This window comes from Pristiophorus japonicus, chromosome 8, assembly GCF_044704955.1.
Source record: "Pristiophorus japonicus isolate sPriJap1 chromosome 8, sPriJap1.hap1, whole genome shotgun sequence".
Taxonomy (NCBI): Eukaryota; Metazoa; Chordata; class Chondrichthyes; family Pristiophoridae; genus Pristiophorus; species Pristiophorus japonicus.
The window spans coordinates 116943643-116966921 of NC_091984.1; the positions used below are offsets into that span (position 1 = coordinate 116943643).

Sequence of the window (23279 nt, forward strand, 5' to 3'; positions counted from 1 at the left end):
ATTTGTTGCAATGTATGGGGGCTGGGGACTATGCTCCTGCTTTGCCTTTGTATTCTGTATTGCTGGACATGTTGACCATGTGATTTATGTCAACGGTGGAAAAAGTGGGATGTGGCGGGGGTTGGATGTTATTGGCTGTGTCACTTATGATTTCAGACCAATGTTGGTATTAAACTTTTGTTACTGAACATGACCTTGTTGCGCATTGTCTCAGATAGCTGGACCGTTACAAACTGGTGATTCCTTACCGTGAAAGGGTTAAATACAACTTTACATTAATCAATGTAAACTTCAACTGGCACCAAGTTGATGGGCACCATTGATAGCTGAGCTGCATACACACAGCAGTGTGTCAGCATTGTCACTTACATCAGCGCTTTTTCAGGCAAATCTTTCCGATATCAGCTCCTCACGTAAGAGTGGGATTTAACAAATGCTAGTCACACCGCTGGCGTCTGTCCCGGTTAGTTCCACTTTTTGTGGGCGGTTTTATTTTTGCGGGCGATATGTGTTCTCGGTGGTGAGATTCATAGTGGGCGATCTCTATGGCCGCTAGTTTGGGTAAATATGCTCTTTAAGACAAAAAACAGTCGCTGGCCGTTATTATTGAATCTCGGCATTAAGTCCATGAGGAAAGTAATGCTGGGCGATAATATGGGCGTTGAAATCGCCCATTCTGCTGATTCCGCCTCAAATTAGTCATAATTTTGCAAAGCTCGCTTGATTCAGGAATTGTGCCTTGGGTTTGGATAATTGCAAATGTCACTCCATTATTTAAGAAGTGAGGGAGGGAGAAATTAGGTAACTACAAATCTGTCAGTTTAACATCAGTTCTGGGGAAGTTACTGAAATAATCATCAGAGACAGAGGGAATTTTAACCCCCAAAAACAAGCAAGTGTCGTCTTTCGGATGAGCCATTAAACCGAAGTCCCGTCTGCCCGCTCAGGTAGACGTTAAAGATCCAACTGCACTATTTAGAAGAAGAGCAGGGGAGTTATCCCCAGTGTCCAGGCCAATATTTATCCATCAATCAACATAACAAAAACAGATTATCCGGTCGTCATCATATTGCTGTTCGTGCGAGCTTGCTGTGCGTTTAAGTTGGCTGCCACGTTTCCTACATTACAACAGTGACTACACTCCAAAGGTACTTCATTGCCTGTCAGGCATTTTGGGACGTCCTGAGGTTGTGAAAGGCGCTATATAAATGCAAGTCTTTCTTTCAGTGCCTGAGGGACCAGAGTGGCAGTTGAACCAGAGTGCCCGTGGGGTCACCAATGGCATGGAACCAAACCCCAGGAAGAGTAGGTGCTTTGAGAAGCAGCGAGAAACCATAAGATATACTTTATTAAAAAGTGAATAATGGAAAACATTCAACATGTGGAGAGCGATTGTTGCAAATTCAGTGTTTCTCAAGCAGTGCTTTTCTATGTTAACAGTGCCGATTGCCTTTAGCCTAATTTATGCGTCAGATCAAAGCACCAAATTCCACTAAGAAAACATTTGTGTGTACATAATGCCATAATGAGCAGTTTGATAAAATATATCTCTGCAAGACTAGAGGGGTAATAGCAGCAACACAGCAGGGAGATATTGAAGACATTTTTTGTCGTACAATAACCATTTTGGCAGCACTCCTAACACAGAGAAGACAAGCCAAGAAAAAGCTTTTATCATTTTAACAAAGAATACAAAATAAATAAACATTTCATCTTCCACAATTGGCTAAGATAAAAAAAACCTGTCAGCCTAAATAAAATGTGAAGTTTGGTCTGTACTTTATTAATTTGTTACACATCAAGTGTGTCTCTGAAGACTGATGAAGCCTGCCTGAGGCAAACTTGGACCATGAAGCCAATCCCTTTGACTTGCACAAGACATCGGCATTTCACCCAAATCTACTGATCCCACCTTCGTCTACATTTCATTTCTTCGCAGAGGATTCACACTAGAATTTCAGGCTGCTTAAACAAGATCGATTGTCTGTGGCACTTTATGGTTTTTCAACAAATGAACCCAGTATAAATAGGGATGGCAATTGGAAGTCTCCAAGTGTAATGTCAATAACAATCAGCTCACTGTGGACCAGCTCCAGGACATGGGCCACTACAGCTTCACAACAGCCACAGTGCCTCAGTAAAGCAAAAGCAAAATACTGCGGATGCTGGAATCTGAAATAAAAATTGAAAATGCTGGAAATACTCAGCAGGTCAGGCAGCATCTGTGGAGAGAGAAACAGAGTTACGTTTCAGGTTGGTGACCCTTCGTCAGAACTCAGGAAGGGTCATCGACCTGAAACGTTAACTCTGTTTCTCTCTCCACGTGTGATGCCTGACCTGCTGAGTGCCTCAGTGAAATCTGTGGGAATACAAAGCTTGCTGACCTTAATTTGGAACCATACTGTACAAACCATTTACAAATGGGAGACTATAATTGAATGAAGTGGGGCTTCCTTGTGCATTCAGTTCCGATGTCATCCTAATATTTATGCAGAACATAGGAACAGGAGTAGGCCAGTCAGCCCCACGAGCTTGCCCCGCTGTTCAATCAGATCATGGTTGATCTGCATCTCAATTCCATTTACCCACTTTTACTCTATATCCCTTGATACCTTTACCCAACAAAACTCTAGCAATTTCAGTCTTCAAAGCTCCAATTGAACGAGCATCCAGCCTTTGTGAGGAAGTGAATTTCTGATTTCTACTACCATTTGTGCGAAAACTCGAAAGTATAGTGAACAATGAGGAGGAGAATGATCGACTTCAAGAGGACATAGACCGGCTGATGGAATGGGCTGACACATGGCAGATGAAATTTAACACAGAAAAGTGCATTTTGGTAGGAAGAACGAGGAGAGGCAATATAAACTAAAGGGTATAATCCTAAAGGAGGTGCATGAACAGCGAGACCTGGGGGGCATATGCTCACAAATCGTTGAAGGTGGTAGGGCAGGTTGAGAAAGCGGTTAAAAATGCGTATGGAATCCTGGTTTTCATAAAGTACAAAAGCAAGGAAGTTATGATGAACCTTTATAAAACATTGGTTCGGCCTGAACTGGAGTATTATGTCCAATTCTGGGCACTGCATTTTAGGAAGGATGTGAAGACCTTAGAGAGGATGCAGAAAAGATTTACAAGAATGGTTCCAGGGATGAGGGACTTCAGTTACGTGGCTAGACTGGAGAAGCTGGGGTTGTTCTCCTTAGAGCAGAGAAAGTTGAGAGGAGATTTGATAGAGGTGTTAAAAATCATGAGTGGTCTAGACAGAGTAGAGAGAAACTGTTCCCATTGGCGGAAGGGTTGAGAACCAGAGGACACATACTTAAGATGATTAGCAGAAAAACCAAAGGCGACATGAGGAAAAACTTTTTTTATGCAGCGACTGGTTAGGATCTGGAATTCACTGCCTGAAAGTTGGTGCAGGCAGATTCAACTGTGGTTTTCAAAAGGGAATTGGATAAGTACCTGAAGGAAAAAAAATTGCAGGGCCACGGAGAAAGGGCGGGGAATGGGACTAGCGAAAGTGCTCTTGCAGAGAGCCAGCACGGGCTCAATGGGCTGACTGGCCTCCTTCTGTACTATAAACATTCTATGATTCTGTAAAAAAGTGCTTCCTGATTTCCCCCCTAAATGGCCTAGCTCTAATTTTAAGATTATGTCCCCTCGTTCTTGATTCATTCCACCAGAGGACATGGTTTCTCTGTATCTACCCTAATCGTTTCAACCTTTCAAACACCTCACTCAGATCACCTCTAAAACAATCAGGATTTTCTCCTTTCATTTCTAGCGCTAACACTGATAAGAATCTTCCTAGGACAGCTTTTACGCAAGTACAACCTCTCCACGTTGCAATGAAATGGCCATCAGTGTGAACATATCCATTCTTTTCTGAGTGAGATATCAATTATTGCCAAATTGACAGCAATGTTGTACTCTGGATCCTTGTAGACTAGGACCTGGACTCATTTCACATGGGAACTGGGCAACCAACAGACAGAGAATTTCATCCCATCAAAAGGTATTAAACGTAAAGCACTACCTTATTATAAAAGCTATTGTTAGAAAGGTTCTGAGTCAGGATACAGACTAATTCCACTGATGTCAAATTTTGCTCGATTATGCTCCTGTGGGATGTTTTATTACGTTAAAGGCGATATATAACTGAAAGTTGTTAATATTTATAGTTTATTGCTGTGTATTTTATAGTTTGGACTTTAGCACAATTGGACCGCAAAAATTTAATGCAGTAGAATTTTAATCTAGTCGCCAATAACAGATTAATTGCTAAGCAACTAAGAGCCGCCATAAAGGTACAGCAGGAATGTTAAAACCTGACCTTCAAAACACATTTCAACTTACCTCCCTGGCCAGCATTTCAATATTCCTGGATGCTTGTTTCTCATGGGTAGCCCTTTGACTTACTACATTTGTTGAGGTGGTCAGAATGGATAGTCAAGTAAAAATCCAGCAATTATGGACATACCAAATAACATGTACAGTTTGCAGCCTCTGGTTTTGAAAGAAGCATAAACTGAGAAGGTGCATATCAAGTGGTGAGAATCCCAAACACTTGGTGAGAAATGATACAGATATACTATGGTCTACACAGGACATTGTCACACAGTAAAGGAGAAGAACTGCATGCCTGAATAGTTCCATCCTAACATAGTGAGTTCAGTGAAGGGATGAGAGAATGCTAGTCACCGTCGTCTCTCCATCCTTCTACTGATCTAGATTACACCTCACTCAACATACACAAGGACAAAAGAGTCTGGAACCACACTGTCAGATGCACAAACACCTTCTGAAATATAACCAAAGGCCGACTGAGTGAGGTGTAATCTAGATCAGCCAAGGGACGGAGAGAAGACAGTGACTAGCACTGAAGTTACTATGTTATTTTGCAGCTATTCGGGATTCCATTCCTTCTCCTTTACCGAGTGACAATTTCCTGTGTGGGCCACCGTGCATCTGTAAGCATACTGCAATAGTGAGACCATTCTCAGGAATCATCTGTCAGGGGTAGGGAGGATGCCCCAACATGCTTGGGATGTCCCGACCACAGACAGGTTCTGAGAGGCCCATTGGTCACAGAAGGTGTATGATGGAACGTGTCCAATTTAGAGAAATGTGGGGACACAAAAATGTGCACACCATGGCTTCTGAATATTAAGCTGCTCATTAAAACTGAGAACTATTGCAAGCAGTGCAACAGGCTGTGGGTCAAAGTCTGTTATTCTTCACATTCTAAGCCCCCATTCTGAAATCTCAGCTGTGCCGTCAGGAAGAGGAAGTGAGCAGCGGTCCTTTGTGTGGCCTGTTAAGAGATTGGCAACGCCAGGGACCTCGGAACAGATTATCTACCCGAGCCGCTGCCTGGGGTAACCCAAGGCAAATGGCAGTGTTTACAAAATAAAATGGGAGAGAACTGTTCCTGTATTATTGTCCATAATAAATCACTAGCAAGAAAGGCAAAAACAGAGAGAGAGGGAGAGAGAGGGAAAGAGAGGGAGAGGGAGAGGGAGAGAAAGGGAGAGAGAGGGAGAGAGACTTACACAGAATTTACAGCACAGAAATAGGCTATTCAGCCCAACTGGTCCATACTGGTGTTTATGCTCCACCAGCCTCTTTACATCCCTTTTCATCTCACCCTATCAGTATAACCTTCTACTCCTTTCTCACTCAGAGAGAGACAGAGAGAGAAGAGAGTGAGAGCAAGAGAAAGAGAGCAAGCAAGTGAGAGGAAGAGCAAGAGAGTGAGAGAATGAGCAAGAGAGGAAAAGAAAACAAACGTGCATTTCTGCAATGCTTTACTGCATCGCTCATAAATGTCCCAAAGCCGTTCACATATAATTAGTAACTTTGAAGTGTTGAAATGAAATGAAAAATGAAATGAATGACTAATTAACCACGGATCAAAAGAGGTATTCTGCTGGTCTATATAAAAATTCCTCTGCTTGCATTAAACCATAACAAAAGCAAAGTCATTACTGTCACAAGAGGCGATGTGAAGACATTATATTAATTTGGAAACCGGAAAGTCCATCTATAGAAACCAGAAGAAATGAGGTGAGCAGATCAGACTGTTGAAGGTTAGCAGAACCAAAGTAAAGCTCTATAAAATGGAGCTATTGCAGTTCAGTTGGAATGCAAGGTTTATAAATCCTAGGAAGTAAATTAGTGCTGCTCAGCTCATGACTCCATGGAGAAGGAAAAAGTCAACGCCATTATTACTCAGCTTGTGATAGACATGTTCTCAGTACGTGACCAGGAAGCCATCAGAAAGATCTGAACCATGGGAAATAAAAAGGGTGACACTAGCTGCTCATGGTACAGCATGTGATTGATAGCCTCGAAGTGTCAGCATTTGAAGGGAATCGTTTCAGCTGTTGGTTGATGGATGTCGAAGGGCCCAGAACAGGCAGGCAAGCAACAACAAGCTGGTCAATGAGGCGATGTACGGAATCAGAGCAAAGAAGCCAGCCTTACACAACCTGCTGGGATATTCATTCGGACAGAAGCTACAGCCTATGAAAGGATATAAAAGTAATACGGCAACAAGATGAACTTAAGGAAAGCCAGGGAGAAGCTGAATCACCTCACAGAATCAGATATAGGGGTCAACAATTTTATTCTCTGTATCAGCCCCAGTTCCACCTAGGCATTAATTTCAGATCCTTGGAATTAGATACTGAAGGGTCAAAGAATGTATCAGAAGGAGTACAAGCACGGTTCCAATTTAAGGGGTTCAGCAAAAAGAATTAACTTGAATTTATATAGCACCTTTCACAACCTCAGCACGCCCTAAAGCACTTTGCAGCCAATGAAGTACTTTTGGAGTGTAGTCATTGTTGTAACGTGGGAAACGCGGCAGCCTATTTGCGCACAGCAAGCACCCACAAACAGCAATGTGATAATGACCATATAATCTGTTTTAGTGATATTGATTGAGGGATAATGTGCCATGGGATCTTTTGCGCCACCCAAGAGAGCAGACGGGGCCTGGGCTTAACGTCTCAACTGAAAGACGGCACCTCCGACAGTGCAGCACTCCCTCAGCACAGCATTGGAATGTCAGCCATGGAAAGTGAATAAGCACGTCAACCAATCTCCACCTTTCTATTTCCAATGAAGGATGGGCACATCCTGCTAACATGAAGTCTGCCCATCAGACATCAGCATAATTGGGATTTCAAATTGTAAAAGGCAAAACCATTGCAACATTTTGTTGCAAAAGTATTAATTATATTAATTAATAAGTTCAGGGAGTTTGCCAGGCTTTATATTTCAAACCCATGGCAAGATAAACCTGCAGTAGATGGTAAACATATTGGGATAAAATGAGAAAATACACAAGACAGTGGAGTTGGGAAGGTAAGCGAGTGAGAAAGCAAACTGCGAGCTCTGAAAGTCTGGCTCACTCCAGAGCTCAGGGCCTCGGTGGCTAAAGACATGGCTGGCAACGGGGGGGGGAAGAAGTCAGAATTGGAGGAACGCAAAGATCTCGGAGGGTTGTAAGGCTGGAGGAGGTTACAGAGATAGGGAGATGCAAGGCCATACTCAAATATGAAGATGGTTACTTGGGGAATGAACTGGAGGATGGCAAGTGCGGGTCGAACCAGAACTCAGCAAGGAGAGCAGGGGAAGGGAGAAAATGGAGAAAGATTGCAAAGTGCTGCAGTACAACGAGACCTGGGGGTACTTGGGCACGAAACACAAAAGGATAGTATGCAGGTACAGCAAGTGATCAGGAAGGCCAATGGAATCTTGGCCTTGATTGCAAAGAGGATGGAGTATAAAAGCACGGAAGTCTTGCTACAGTTGTACAGGGTATTGGTGAGGCCACACCTGGAATACTGCGTACAGTTTTGGTTTCCATATTTAAGAAAGGATATACTTGCTTTGGAGGCAGTTCAGAGAAGGTTCACTAGGTTGATTCTGGAGATGAAGTAGTTGACTTATGAGGAAAGGTTGAGTAGGTTGGGCATCTACTCATTGGAATTCAGAAGAATGAGAGGTGATCTTATCGAAACGTATAAGATTATGAGGGGGCTTGACAAGGTGGATGCAGAGAGGATGTTTCCACTGATGGGGGAGACTAGAACTAGAGGGCATAATCTATTTGGCCGCCCATTTAAAACTGAGATGAGGAGGAATTTCTTCTCTTGGAGGGTTGTAAATCTGTGGAATTCGCTGCTTCAGAGAGCTGTGGAAGCTGGGGCACAGAATAAATTTAAGACAGAGATAGACAGTTTCTTAACTGATAAGGGAATAAGGGGTTATGGGGAGCGGGCAGAGAAATGGACCTGAATCCCTGATCGGATCGGCCATGATCATATTAAATGGTGAAGCAGACTCGAGGAGGCGTATGGCCTACTCCTGCTCCTATTTCTTATGTTCTCATGTAAAATCTGTGCACCAAGCAAAAAATGCTTTAAGTGAAAGGGAACAAAAATAGGAATTATTAAATAATTATGTTCACACAGTCAGCTTGGTCTCCAATGTTTCACTCTGGCAAAATCACAACTTTAAAAAACATTGTGAACTTTATTGCCTACTGTTCTTTCAGCTCCTGTGTCATACCAGTGACATATCAGTGAGTAGCACCCTCACCTCTGAGTCAGAAGGTTGTGGGTTCAAGTCCCACTCCAGGGACTTGAGCACATAAATCTAGGCCAAAACTCCAGCGCAGTACTGAGGGAGTGCTGCACTATCTGAGGTGGCGTCTTTCGGATGAGATGTTAAACCGAGGCCCCGTCTGCACTCTCAGGTGGACGTAAAGATTCCATGGCACTATTTCGAACAAGAGCAGGGCAGTTATCCCCAGTGTCCTGGCCAATATTTATCCCTCAATCGACGTAACAAAAAAGCAAATTATCTGGTCATTATCACCTTGCAGTTTATGGAAGCTTGCTTGTGTGCAAATTGACTGCCGTGTTTCCGACATTACAACAGTGACTACGCTCCACAAAGTACTTCATTGGCTGAAAAGCGCTTTGAGATGTTCGGTGGTCGTGAATGGCGCTATATAAATGCAAGTCTTTCTTTCTGAAATATAGCAAGAGCATAGGGAAGGTGAAGTAACCCTGATTGAGATGCTATCATGCCATGCGGTACATTTGTGTAACACTGCTCACTCCCCGTGCCCACTCACATTCCCTTTCTTCAAGCAACGACTGAATTATTACAGCCGAGAAAGGCTGAACCCACAGCTCTATGCAGAAGGCTCTCTCTCTCTTACCTGGGCGACAGCCACCTGTGTCTGCTGCTGCTGCTGCTGTAGCTGCTGCTGGAGGAGCTGGAGCTGGTGGTGAACCGAGAGCGGGGTGCCCGATGGCAGCTGGCTGGCTGAAGGAAGCAGCATTTTGGGAGTGGCCATCAGAATGCCGGGGCTATCGTCATAGAGCTGAAAGAGAGGGGAGAAAAGCATGTGTGAGAATTCTTGTCAGAAGAGAAGAGCGCGATCCATTCAATTTTCCCGTCTCTGCCCTTCCACATTTGAAAAATGGCAGTGGTCGGAAGCCTTCCATTTTGATCAGTACAGGTCAGTCTTTTGATCCCCATCTTACCAGAGGGGATTTCGTGAAGTTAAACATTCCAGAAGTACTCCTACACTTGAAGGATCGGTGATGGAGCACCCAAGGACATTAGTATCTTAATCGCCGCCCTTCACTTCTGGATTCAATGAGGTTATTCCTGGGAATGGAGGAGAGATGGAGAAGTGCGCTGAGGCGCATTGATGCAGTAATGTAAAGTTTCAATGCAGACTCCTATCACATTAAACTGGGAAAATGTGAAAGGGACGGCATTGTCAAAAAAAACTGTTTGTTTGCAAAACACCAGGCAAAGATGTCATTTGGGTCAAAGTGCAGGCATTGTGTCGCTTGACATCATTGTAACCAGAGGTTCTTTTTCACTTAACTTGCCAATATATTTTCACAAATTGTATCCTTTCATTATGACCATGCATTATGAAAAATAAGAACATTTTACTTTTCCATAACTCTGTACACCTTAAAAAAAAATTATATAACTTTTTTTTAAAACAACAAAGCGATGAGGTGCATCCTGGGATAGCTGAAGAGTACGCTTGGTTTCAGCACACTGTTCATTATCTCCAGTGCTCTGGGTGCGAGCTTCAACCAGTCTGCTGGGCAGCTGTGCGGCATTGAGAAAGCAGAGCACACATCTAACCTCAGTCTGAATGTGATCTCACTTCAAAAACACAAGAACCCGCAAGTGTTATTTGTTCCATACAAGCTTGAAAGTCGGACGCGTTTCTGCATTACTGTGGAAAAAAATAGCAGGTAGACTCACGTCCATATGCAGTTTAGTTAAGGCAGCAGAGCAAAAATAACATAACTACTCTTAAGAAAAACAGCATGACTGTTCTGATACTCAACCTGGGGATACTTGTGCATGAAACACAAAAGTATAGTATGCAGGTACAGCAAGTGATCAGGAAGGCCAATGGAATCTTGGACTTTATTGCAAAGGGGATGGAGTATAAAAGCAGGGAAGTCTTGCTACAGCTATACAGGGTATTGATGAGGCCACACCTGGAATACTGTGTACAGTTTTGGTTTCCATATTTATGAAAGTATATACTTGCTTTGGAGACAGTTCAGCGAAGGTTCACAAGATTGATTCCAGAGATGAGGGGGTTGACTTATGAGGAAAGGTTGAGTAGGTTGGGCCTCTACTCATTGAAGTTCAGAAGAATGAGAGGCGATCTTATCGAAACGTATAAGATTATGAGGGGGCTTGACAAGGTGGATACAGAGAGGATGTTTCCACTGATGGGGGAGACTAGAGGGCATGATCTTGAGGGGCCACCCATAGAATAAGGGGCCGCCCATTTAAAACAGAGATGAGGAGAAATTTCTTCTCAGAGGGTTGTAAATCTGTGGAACTCGCTGCCTCAGAAAGCTGTGGAAGCTGGGTCATTAAATAAACTTAAGACAGAAATAGACAGTTTCTTAAACGATAAGGGAATAATGGGTTATGGGGAGTGGGTGGGGAGGTGGAGCTGAGTCCATGATCAGATCAGCCATGATCTTATTGAATGGCGGAGCAGGCTCGAGGGGCCGTATAGCCTACTCCTGTTCCTATTTCTTATGTTCTTATGATTCCGCTTCCAATTGCTGGTTTATTGATCAATGAACTTGAAACTGAAGTCAAAGAGTGTGAATTCTCCTAGTCTCACTGTTAACCAGAATCTGAGTCACAGGAGCTTTATCTCTGATCAAGTCTGGTAAAATAGTTGTTCATCAGATGATTTGACAGTATATTTATGAATTAAGCCTAGAAATTGCAAATGGATGAACATTTAATGAGCGCATTTGGCATGACTCAGTCTGCTACTTTCCCATTTATTTTAAGTTTAGAATATAGCCAGAGAAATTTCATACAAAACATGTTAAGCATTTGTCCTCTATTATCACCAACTGCAAGTTCTAGCCTTTAACGTATTGTCTTCTCTTCATTGTTTTTACATTTAACTCAGTTTACTGTAAACTCAAACGGAATATCAATGACTTCAATATTTTTTTAATTTAAATAAAAAGTCTCCCCACGGTCCTACTTCATGAAGGGAAAACGATGTAAGCTTAGCCTGAGGTCTACTTTAATTAGGCTTTATTTTTGACCTGGGTTAGGCAGAGCTATGGTTTCAATTTCCCAGCTCAAAATGCCTCTTCTACACTCTTTAGGCCAAACCACTTCTGTTTTCCCTGAGACTCTAGATGATTGCAGGCTTCCTGGTTAGCTCCACAGATGTTTCACTTAGACATCTCACAGATTTAACTACTCGTTTTGTCGCAAGAATTAACTTTTCATCAAGTCTTAATCCTTTTCAGAAACCCTGGTGTCACCTTTGGGAGGGGATGGAATTTAGTGAATGAAAGCATTAAATTAAAAAGTCACTGAATACAGGACTGTTCTATTTAGCTTAATAAACAATCCTTCACAAGCAGTTATGAAGCATTGTACAAAACAATAAAAACCGACCAGATTGGATAAACACCAGAGTTTCAGGCACTGGGATTCATAGTAATGTGGGAGGCTTTTGTGTCAAGCATACAAACTTAAAATAGAGTTCTAGCCACTGTTCTACATCTCTTGTCAAGAAAGAAGGCACTGATTGCTTCGTACATTCAAACAAAAGGGCAAAAAGAAATAGCCTCCATGGTACTGAGTGCGCTGAATTCCACAATCTTAGTTTCTCTCATTAAATTTGAGCAAGCCATTCTGACTCCCTACACAGCTCAGCCTTCTGAATGTGTGAAAGTATAACACGATACGGGATAACCTACCAGACAATTAGCACCTTGCAAAATTATTATTCCTGAATAAAAAAGCTGGGTAAATGGAGCTTAGAGACAGTAGGTTATTAACCATGAACTAAATTCAATGAATTCTTCTGTCATAAAATGTTGACTGCAGCATTGCCAATGTTTTTAATTAATTTTTTTATACATCATCTTACATCAAGACAATAGCGAGTAGAATGTTTCTGGTAGCCTGTAAACATGACTGATTGGAAGGGCATTGGTTTATGCGGACTGAATAAGCTGAATTCTGTTTTTAGTATATGGGAACTTTTTTAAAAAAAAGACAGAATTACTGGGATCACATTCCATAATTCCATCCATTTACCTCAAGCCAGTGGATCAGGTCAATGATCAACAGGTTTCAACCATTCACCCCCAACCCATTAAAGATGCAGAGAGTGATGAAACTTCCTTCAGCCCTGAAGGAGGTGGCTGAGCACAGACCTCTTACAAGATATCAAAGCATATTAAAAAAGTTAAATCCAGGTGCCTAGTCCAAGGTAGGCCACAAAAATAGAGCACGAGGGCGCTGTTTAAACTGGTGCAAGACAAACTTAGCACGGATGTCAGGAAGGCCTTCGTCACACGAAGAGTGATCCACACATGGGCCAGACTGCGATGTGGGATAGTGGAGGAAAGGATCTTGGTATCATTTAGGAGACGGCTAGATGTTGTGATGGAAGTGTTCACAGAGGCCGAATGCCCTCCTTACCTTGTGAATCAAACATGTTCATCCAAAATGAACATCGGGAACTTTCTACTCAACCCACTGAATTGGAACAGGAAGTTTCTCCTCCACACTCCCTTCTCCTATAAATCCACAAAGCAGCCGCAAACCTCAATCGACGATACTGCTGACAAATTAAAAGGGAGTCAAATATGAAACTGCTACAATATGTGCGGAGTCTGTTATTTCCCTGGAACGTTGATTATAGTCCAGAGCACCACAATGTGAAGCACATGCTGCAGCATCACACTTGCATCAAACTACAAGCGCTTCTGCGTCTGCACTGACAGCTCACTGGGTAACTGCATCGTGTGGGATGGGGCTAAGATAATATTGACCTGGAAGGTCTCCAGTTCAACCCCTGGCCTGCCCCACCAATTAACTGATCTAAGGCAGAGCAGCCTATGGTATCCCAGGACTGTCCGTGGCCTGTGCACACTAGAAAGGCCAAAAAAGGGGAACAAAAATTCAGAGTACCACGCCTTCCAGAAACAAGCCTTACAAACAGAAATATAAGGGTCGGCAGAACGCAGTAGAGTATCGATTCCTCCTTCCACTAATGTTAGTGAAAAGATTGGTGTAAGCACAAGGCCGTATACCCACTTCACACACTGGCTTAACATTAAGAGGAGGTTGCAGCACCTCGCTATTGATTAGCATCAGTCAGAGGGTTACGAGGTAGCAATAGTCTAGGGACTCCAATGAACATGTTAATTCATGATTCACTCTCATATTTTTTTTACATCATTGCTTTTAGACTCAATTATCTAGGGTTCGGGATAGAATCGCTAGCTTAGAGGCCATTTAATGGTACGAAAGGTTCTCAATGGCAGAACTGACATATGAAGTAAGACTGGATCGACTAGGCTTATATTCATTGGAATTTGGAAGAATGAGAGGGGATCTCATAGAAACATATAAAAGTCTGACGGGATTGGACAGGTTAGATGCAGGAAGAATGTTCCCAATGTTGGGGAAGTCCAGAACCAGGGGTCACAGTCTAAGGACAAGGGGTAAGCCATCTAGGACCGAGATGAGGAGAAACTTCTTCACCCAGAGAATTGTGAACCTGTGGAATTCTCTACCACAGGAAGTTGTTGAGGCCAGTTCGTTGGATATATTCAAAAGGGAGTTAGATGTGGCCCTTATGGCTAAAGGGGTCAGGGGGTATGGAGAGAAGGCAGGAGTGGGGTACTGAAGTTGCATGATCAGCCATGATCATATTGAATGGCGGTGCAGGCTCGAAGGGCCGAATGGCCTGCTCCTGCACCTATTTTCTATGTTTCTAGAATGGGAGAGATATTTGCTGGAATCCAACTTTGGAAATGCACTTTCCATTGGAAAATGTAGCCTCAATTGTTAAAAGCATAGAACAGCCTCTCTTAGCACCAATCTTACCCTGGCAATCACTGGCAAATAACACTGGTCTTGTAAAGTGAAAGGATTCTCACAGGACACACATGCCATCGCTGAGGATGAAGTTTGGAAAGCGTTTTCTATTTACTGTAAAGACACTTCAGTTTAGAAGTGAAAATGTCTAGACTGTCAAATGAAGCACTGATTCTTCCAAGTAACGGGGGAGAAAACCATAGATAACATTCTTGATCAATTGAGCTACACTGCCAGATGCTAAGGTCTGTGGGGTCAATGCTCTGTATTTTAAATAACACATGCGTTTTAGATGCCTTGCCTCCAGCCGTTGCCATGTGCATTGGGCCACTGGCAATGCTCTAGCACTGGGACCCCAGCATTCCAAGGGCCACAAAACAGGAAGGAATTCTGCACATATCCCACAAATCCTAAGGTGTGTTCTGCCTCTGGTCTAAACAAGAGAGAGAAAGGCACAAAAAAGGGAAAAAAAAGCAACTGAAGGGAGAATTAGAGGATGGGAGCATGCAAGAATGGAAGTGTTATACACAGCAGTCAAGGAGTAGGCAACAGAGAAGAGGAACAATGGGAATACCAAAGAGAGAAGTGGGCAATGACATTTTGCAAGTGGACCATTTGCAAGCGCAGGAGATGCAACACCTGTCCTTTTACCTCCTCCCTTCCCACTATCCAGGGCCCCAATTATTCCTTCCAGGTGAAACAGCGATTTACTTGTACTTCTTTCAATTTAGTATACTGTATTCACTGCTCACGATGTGATCTCCTCTACACTGGGGTAACCAAATGCGGATTGGGTGACCGCTTTGCGAACCACCTCCGTTCAGTCCGTAAGAGTGTGACCCCGAGCTTCCGGTCGCCTGTCATTTTAATTCTCCACTCCACTCCACTTCCACTCTGGTATCTCTGTTGTTGGACTCCTACACTGTTCCAATGAAGCTTAACGCAAGCTCGAGGAACAGCACCTCATCTTTCGTTTAGGCACTTTACAGCCTTCTGGACTCAACATCGAGTTCAACAATTTCAGAGCATAACCGTTGCCCATCTTTGCCCCACCTCCCCCCCGATCTTATGTTTTTTTTTCTCTGTCTCCAATAGCAGCTGGTCATTACTCCGCCATTCACACCCTATCCAGACTAACCTTTTTCTAACTCCTGCCATTACCATTTCAATTCATCCCATCATCTCTTTTGTCTCTCTAATCTCTCCTGCCTTCCACCCTATCACAGACTTTCTTCCCCTCCCCCTTTCAGTGTTTCTTAAGAATCTGTTCTTTCCAAACATTCGCCAGTTCGGACGAAGGGTCATCAACCTGCAACGTTAACTCTGTTTCTCTCTCCACTGCCTGACCTGCTGAGATTTCCAGCATTTTCTGTTTTTATTACATTTGATAATAACTGCTAAGTACACACTTGAGAGAAGACACAGGGAAAGCATAGAAACCCTTTCATAATTTCTTTGCTTTTTCCTGCCAGGTTGACATTCGTATGCGGGAAGAAAAATATACAGAAAGGCAGACACACAGGAATAGCAGAGAAAAATAACAAGGAACATGACTGGGGCCATCCGATTGTGGTATAAATCATGCATTCAGCTTGTTCTGATTAAACGTGGCAGCTGGAAACAGTGGCCAGCAAGTAGTAGCTCTACACATATCATTCCAAGCTGCAGTTTAATTAACTAGCACTTATTCCGGCTTTATATTACTGGAGTGGCTCCAATTGCTGTAACTGTAGCAGTTCCTTTAAAGCCGAGCCCGCCCTGTTTAACCCTTGGGTGGATTCAGTAAAAGCAGAACATAATGCAATGATTGCCCCAACGCTGAGGGGGGAGGAGTAGGAAGGGGTCGGGTGGGGGTGGGCAGTGTAATTCTGGTAAGGCAAACATGCATTGCTGGCTTGATCGGGCTCAGCCAGACTCAGCACAGTGACATTTTGCACCTACTGCTACCAGCTTTAGTTGCTGCTGCCACCATGCTGCCATCAGAGACACCCAGTGCAACTGGCCCCTGAAGAGGGATTCACCCCAATGGTGCTGGTGCCAGGTCATCGATGCTGTAAGCATCCTGCAAGGTAAAGGGCGCATCACTTTATTAAACAGGAATAATTGAGGCATCCACAGCACGGTACATTTCAGGTCTTCCACCAAATGCAAGTAGTGCAATCTCATACATCTGTTCTAACAACTCAATAAACTGCATGTGATAAGGCCCCTGTTGCTATAGAACAGAAGAACCTTGCAGTATATGTCCACAGATCCTTAAAGGTAGCAGGACAGGTCGATCAGGTAATTAAAAAGGCATACGGAATACTTTCCTTTATTAACCGAGGCATAAAATACAAGAGCAAGGAGGTTATGCTAGAACTACTTAGGCCACAGCTTGAGTACTGCGTGCAATTCTGGTCACATTACAGGAAGGATCTGATTGCACCAGAAAGGGTGCAGAGAAGATTTACGAGGATGTTGCCAGGACTGGAAAACTTTAACTATGAGGATAGATTGGATAGGCTGCAGTTGTTTTCCTTGGAACAGAAGAGGTTGAGGGGAGATTTAATTGAGGTGGATAAAGTGGATAGGAAGGATCTATTCCCCCATAGCAGACGGGTCGATATCCAGGGGGCATAGATTTAAAGTAGTTGGTGGAAGGATTAGAGGGGAGATGAGGAAACATTTCCTCACCCAGAGGGTGGAGGGGATCTGGAACTCACTGCCTGAAAGAGTGATAGAGGCAGAAATCCTCATCACATTTAAAAGGTACTTGGATGTGCACTTAAAAAGCCGTGTCGTACAGGGCTACGGACCTAGTGCTGAAAGGTGGGATTAGGCTGGGTAGGCCTTTTTCGACTGGCCTCCTTCTGTGTCGTAATTTTCTATGATTTTATGATGCATTGTACTGGTTCATTAGTTCATTTTCAAGTCAATGTCCATAAACTCAACCTCTGAAGGATGGTGGAATTCTTGTCACCTCCCCCAAAAAGACTCTGACAAACAATTGAGTACATTATTGACCTGGAGGAAGGTACACAGTGGTGTTCACCAGGGGTGGTACTAGGACCACTGCTTTTCTTGATATATATTAATATGATTTGGACTTGGGTGCACAGGGCACAATTTCAAAATCTGCAGATGACAAAACTTGGAAGTATCGTGAACAGTGAAGGGGATAGTGATAGACTTCAAGAGGAAATAGACAGGCTGGTAGAATGGACGGACATGTGGCAGATGAAAGTTAACGCAATGAAAGTTAACGCAGAAAAGTGTAAAGTGATACATTTTGGTAAGAAGAACGAGGAGACACAATATAAACTAAAGGATGGCATGTTGGCCTTCACAGCTAGGGGATTTGAGTATAGGAGCAGGGAGGTCTTGCTGCAGTTGTACAGGGCCTTGTTGAGGCCTCACCTGGAATATTGTGTACAGTTTTGGTCTCCTAATCTGAGGAAGGACATTCTTGCTATTGAGGGAATGCAGCGAAGGTTCACCAGACTGATTCCCGGGATGGCAGGACTGACATATGAGGAGAGACTGGATCGACTGGGCCTGTATTCACTGGAGTTTAGAAGGATGAGAGGGGATCTCACAGAAACATATAAATTTCTGATGCGATTGGACAGGTTAGATGCAGGAGGAATGTTCCCGATGTTGGGGGAGTCCAGAACCAGGGGTCACAGTCTAAGGATAAGGGGTAAGCCATTTAGGACCGAGATGAGGAGAAACTTCTTCACTCAGAGAATTGTTAACCTGTGGAATTCTCTTCTGCAGAGAGTTGTTGATGCCAGTTCGTTGGATATATTCAAGAGGGAGTTGGATATGGCCCTTACGGCTGAAGGGATGAAGGGGTATGGAGAGAAAGCAGGAAAGGAGTACTGAGGTGAATGATCAGCCATACTCTTATTGAATGGTGGTGCAGGCTTGAAGGGCTGAATGGCCTACTCCTGCACTTATTTTCTATGTTTATAAGTTTCTATACAATTCTAAATGGGGTGCGTGAACAGAGAGCCATAGGGGTATATGTGCACAAATCATAGAATGTGACAGGGCAGGTTAAAAAAACATATGGAATCCTGGGCTTCATAAATAGAGGCATAGAGTACAAACCCTATGATGAACCTTTATAAAACACTGGTTCGGCCTCAACTGAAGTATTGTGTCCAAATCTGGGTGCCGCACTTTAGGAAGGATGTGAAGGCCTTAGAGAGGGTGCAGAAAAGATTAAAAATAATAGTTCCGGGGATGAGGGACTTCAGTTACGTGGATAGACTGGAGAAGCTGGGGTTGTTCTTCTTAGAGCAGAGAAAGTTGAGAGGATATTTGATAGAGGTGTTCAAACTCATGAGGGGTCTGGACAGAGTAGATAGAGAGAAGGAGAGAAGGGTCGAGAACCAGAGGACACAGATTTAAGGTGATCGGCAGAAGAACCAAAGGCGACATGAGGAAAAACTTTTTTACGCAGCAAGTGGTTATGATCCAAATTGCCCTGCCTGAGAGGGTGGTGGAGGCAGACTCAATTGTGGCTTTCAAAAGAGAATTGAATAAGCACCTGAAGGAAAAAAATTGCATTGGCTACGGAGAAAGGGCGGGGAGTGGGACCAGCGGAAGTGCTTTTGCTGTGAGCCGGCACGGGCTTGATGGGCTGAATGGCCTCCTTCTGTGCTGTAACCATTCTATGATTCCAAGTTCTAACCGTTACCATCTGCAAACCACTAAGGGTGAATACCATCAAATAACGGGAGACACCAGGAGCAGATTAAATCATCACCTGTCTGAGAATGTAACAATATTTTCTGGGAATGATGTTACTGCCTAGCCGTGGCTCACACATCACTGTATCCCAGATACAAAGAGGCTGAAATTGCCCCTTTGCGCAGTGCCTGTCTGCGCCGCTGGCCAGCGTTAATGGTGTGCTATAAAAGCAGAAAATGCTGGAAATCTCAGCGGGTCAGGCAGCATCTGTGGAGGGAGAAACAGAGTTAACGCTTTGGGTCGATAACCCTTCGTCAGAATTGAAATGGTGTGCTACTGAGTTAGCGCATGGGTGCGGCGGCCACATCGACATGAGCGGATTTGCCCCTGGGCTCCGCTGGCGAAATGTGGTTTTTGTGCCATGCTCCGCGATTAGCGCACTGCCATGGCGATAACATCATCCCAGCAGTCAGGCCTGGATCCAAACCCAGGCCCCAGAGGTGATGAGACAGTGTGCTAATCTTCAAGTGGCCTAAAAGCTCGAATCCTCTTCACATGCCCCTGTCCCCCGCCCCATCCCAGGCAACATGTAGTTCGTTGCCATCAAATGGAAGTATTGGAAAGATCTGCATAGCACAGGCTTTTCTCAGAGTGCACATATTACAAAAACATCAGTGAATGGAAACAACAGTATAAATTTTCCGTCTACACTCCCACAAATAGCAGCTGGTGTTTAGCCATGGTGAGATAAAGCTTGGTCAAAAATGTGTTTTTTCAAGGTGGAGAGAGGAGTGAGGGGTTTAGGGAGGGAGTTTCAGGTCGAGGCAGCTCGAAATCTCCGAACGTACTTTGACATCGATTCCTAGAATTAATCTTAGGCCAGCAGGCTTTAAAAGTGTTAATGGTGCAGTATTGCAATATGCCAATATGGAGGGGTGGGGGGAAGGCACTTAATCGACAAGACAAGAAGTGCGTTTGGAGACACAGTTATGATACTGTTGTGCCGATTCTCCAACCTGGGCTCCCTGAGAGTGTGGTTCCTTGCTGGGGTGCACCATCCATGAATTTACCCTGGTGCCATCTACCCTAATTAACACGCTGCTGTTTTTTGAAAGAAAATTCTTTATCAGTACACAGCAATAACCAGTGAGCCAAAAAATACCGAAATGTTATGACAGATGAACCAGATTGATGTGGTGACCTTACAAATCTATGCAGTACAGCATGTGAAAGACCCATTATCTGAGTATTATATGAGCATAAATGGTTAAGCTTGCATTAATTTTTACATTTGAGCTTAAATAAAAGCAAAAGGAAAATCTAATTAAAAAGATTAGATACATCGTTCATCTTCTGGGATACTGTGGTCCTTACTCTTTCATTCTCACTAAATGGCTTCCCTCCCCTCTTGAAGCCACTGACTCTTTGCTGGGATGTGGGTCTATGGGCACCGATTACCCTCATGTAACTCACCCAAGTGACCATTCGTCAGTAGACTATAGACCTCGATATGAGGAGGCTCACAGCACAGCCCACACTCGAGCACTTCCAGCACAGGTTGCTGGATAGCAATCTGGGGCTGGAACCCCTGGCTGATTCCGGGGCTGGAACCCCTGGCTGATTCCGGGGCTGGAACGCCTGGCTGATTCCGGGGCTGGAACGCCTGGCTGATTCCGGGGCTGGAACCCCTGGCTGATTCCGGGGCTGGAACCTCTGGCTGATTCCGGGGCTGGAACCCTGGCTGATTCCGGGGCTCGAACCCCTGGCTGATTCCGGGGCTCGAACCCCTGGCTGATTCCGGGACTGGAACCCTGGCTGATTCCGGGACTGGAACCCCTGGCTAATTCTGGGGCTGGAACCCTACTCCCGAATCCAGACAAATCTAGCGACCCTGATGATCTCCTCCCCGGCTGAGAACATGTGTCTGGGGAACAAATGGGGGAGAGCCTTAATCATCTGTTACTCATTGGAGCTCACTGAGCTATGACAGAAGGGGAGGGGGTTGGTTTCCACAATTTTTTGTTTTATCAGAGGCTTTCGAAAGGGAAGAAATACGCCCTGTTCCCAGTGGCAGAGCCAGTAAGGGGTCATGGGGTCACCTTGCCCCCTCTCATTCCTTCCCCCCTCCTCCAGCCCATCATTTTGAGGTTGGCCTCATGGCATTGGAGGACCTCATCTATTTCGCCTCAATCACCTGTCTTCCGCCTCCCTGTTCGGCCTGTGTGGTTCCTGGCGCAACCTTCGGACCAGGTATGTCATCCATTCCCCAGTTTCCAGTTTGGTCCTTTTCCGGCCAATTCAGTCAAATCTACAGTTCCATGACCCCTCCCCGCCCCCACCACCCCAAGTCGGCCGAACCAACCTGTGGCAGTGCTTGTTGCAGGACATTCTAATAACAGGCTAACCTTACAACAGTGTGCCTGAAACTGTACTGAGGTAGAGGCTGCGTGGCCCACTCAGCAATCTTAGACGGCTTTACGAGCATTCATATAGGTCTTTTTACCTGATAACAGGACTGAAAAAAGGTTCCTGTCAAAGCTGACCTATGTAATAGGAATGGATAGGATTATATTGAGTCTCAATGTGGTTTAAAACTGATTCACTGAGATTCTGCTCATTGAAGCTGCCCACAGACCTTCTATTGTTACGTGTTAGTTTTTAGTTGTCCCATTATCAGTTCCGATCCAGTGTCAATCCGAATTTATTAATTGAAAAGTTAATATTACTTGGACTGAATTTCTGCTGAGAAATTGCTACTCACATTTTTAATTAGCCCATCTCTCCCTGGACACATATCAAATCATTTTATTGAGAAAATGATTTGGATGGAAGCCACAGATTATATAACCAATTTTGAAAATTAATTCTGCATATGAAGCCTTCTGATGAATGTTGCTGCATTGTTTGCAGTCATGTAATTAGGTTTCAGCAGCTGTTCGGCTCCCCCTGGGCATGCTAGCTCTCTCTCAAAGAACTGTTCATTATTTATCAAATCGACTCACCTAATTTATACCACTGGCTCTCTGTACCTGAGGCTTAAAAAGAAAACGAACTAAATGGCAGAAACACATACATAGGAGTCGGTTTTGTAACTCGAGGCAGTAAACAGAATAATAGAAATGGAGGGTAAGCTACTGGTGTAGGGACTGAACGGGGCCCAAGGCTTCTCCATACAACCTACATGTCCCTAATAAACAATGACACAAGTGCTTCTCGGCTACAAAGCTGAAAACAGCTAAAAGAGGGGAAACAATAAAAGGTTTTGCCCACGATTCCTTGTTGGTGAAAAAAGATGGGAGCATGAATCTTTTCTTCCCTGCAGGTCAGGGTTGGGAGAGAACCAATCATCTCATCACCTCGATCATGGCGCACATATTGGCCCTACTCCCAACTCAACGGGGTGAATCAAATAAAAAACGGCCCATCAGTTTTGATCCATTGAGACATTAGAATCCATACAGGGGTCAGAAAAAAAATACAACTTTCCATCTCCGAGTTTGAGAGAAAAAGATAACACGCCCAGATTTATTGGGGTAATGAAAATAATGAGGGCACAAAAAAACAAACTGTGTTCCTCAACATTACGGTACTGGTAGGCACCTTCCCACGGTAAATTCGAAAGGCAAACAAACTGTACAGTTTTGGCCTTGAGCATCGTTGGGCCTTGATTATAAGGTGCTGGAGAGATTATCATCAAGTAGACAATCCTCGTTTGAACCATGCTGTTGGAGATGCAGAATTCTCCAAATCCCCCAATAATGGAGTCTGGAATGGGTCCACTGCAGCATCTGAAGCAGTCCAGGCAGATGACCTGCTGATGTCAGCTTATTACACAGAATGTACAGCACAGAAACAGGCCCTTTGCCCCGACTGGTTTATGCTCCACACGAGTCTCTTCCCACCTTATCAGCATATCGTTCTATTCCTTTCTCCCTCTTGTACTTATCCAGTTTCCCCTTAAATGTATCTATGCTATTCATCTCAACTACTCCCTGTAGTTATGATTATCCTTTGATAGAATAGTCCACTTTGGTGGTAAAAACAGAGAGACAGACTATTATCTGAATGGTGACAGATTAGGAAAAGGGAAGGTGCAACGAGACCTGGGTGTCATGGTACATCAGTCATTGAAGGTTGGCATGCAGGTACAG

At 44.0% G+C, this 23279-nt stretch overlaps 1 protein-coding gene across 7 annotated transcripts in view; it reads right to left on the reverse strand.

Annotated features, from left to right (window-relative positions):
- Positions 1 to 23279, reverse strand: part of nos1apa (nitric oxide synthase 1 (neuronal) adaptor protein a) — a 498327-nt gene that overhangs the window by 68250 nt on the left and 406798 nt on the right. For all 7 annotated transcript variants that reach the window (XM_070887344.1, XM_070887340.1, XM_070887339.1 and 4 more), the window contains one exon: positions 9242 to 9406. In XM_070887344.1, coding sequence (XP_070743445.1) covers positions 9242 to 9406 — 165 coding nt within the window. The remainder of the gene's footprint in view (positions 1 to 9241; positions 9407 to 23279) is intronic.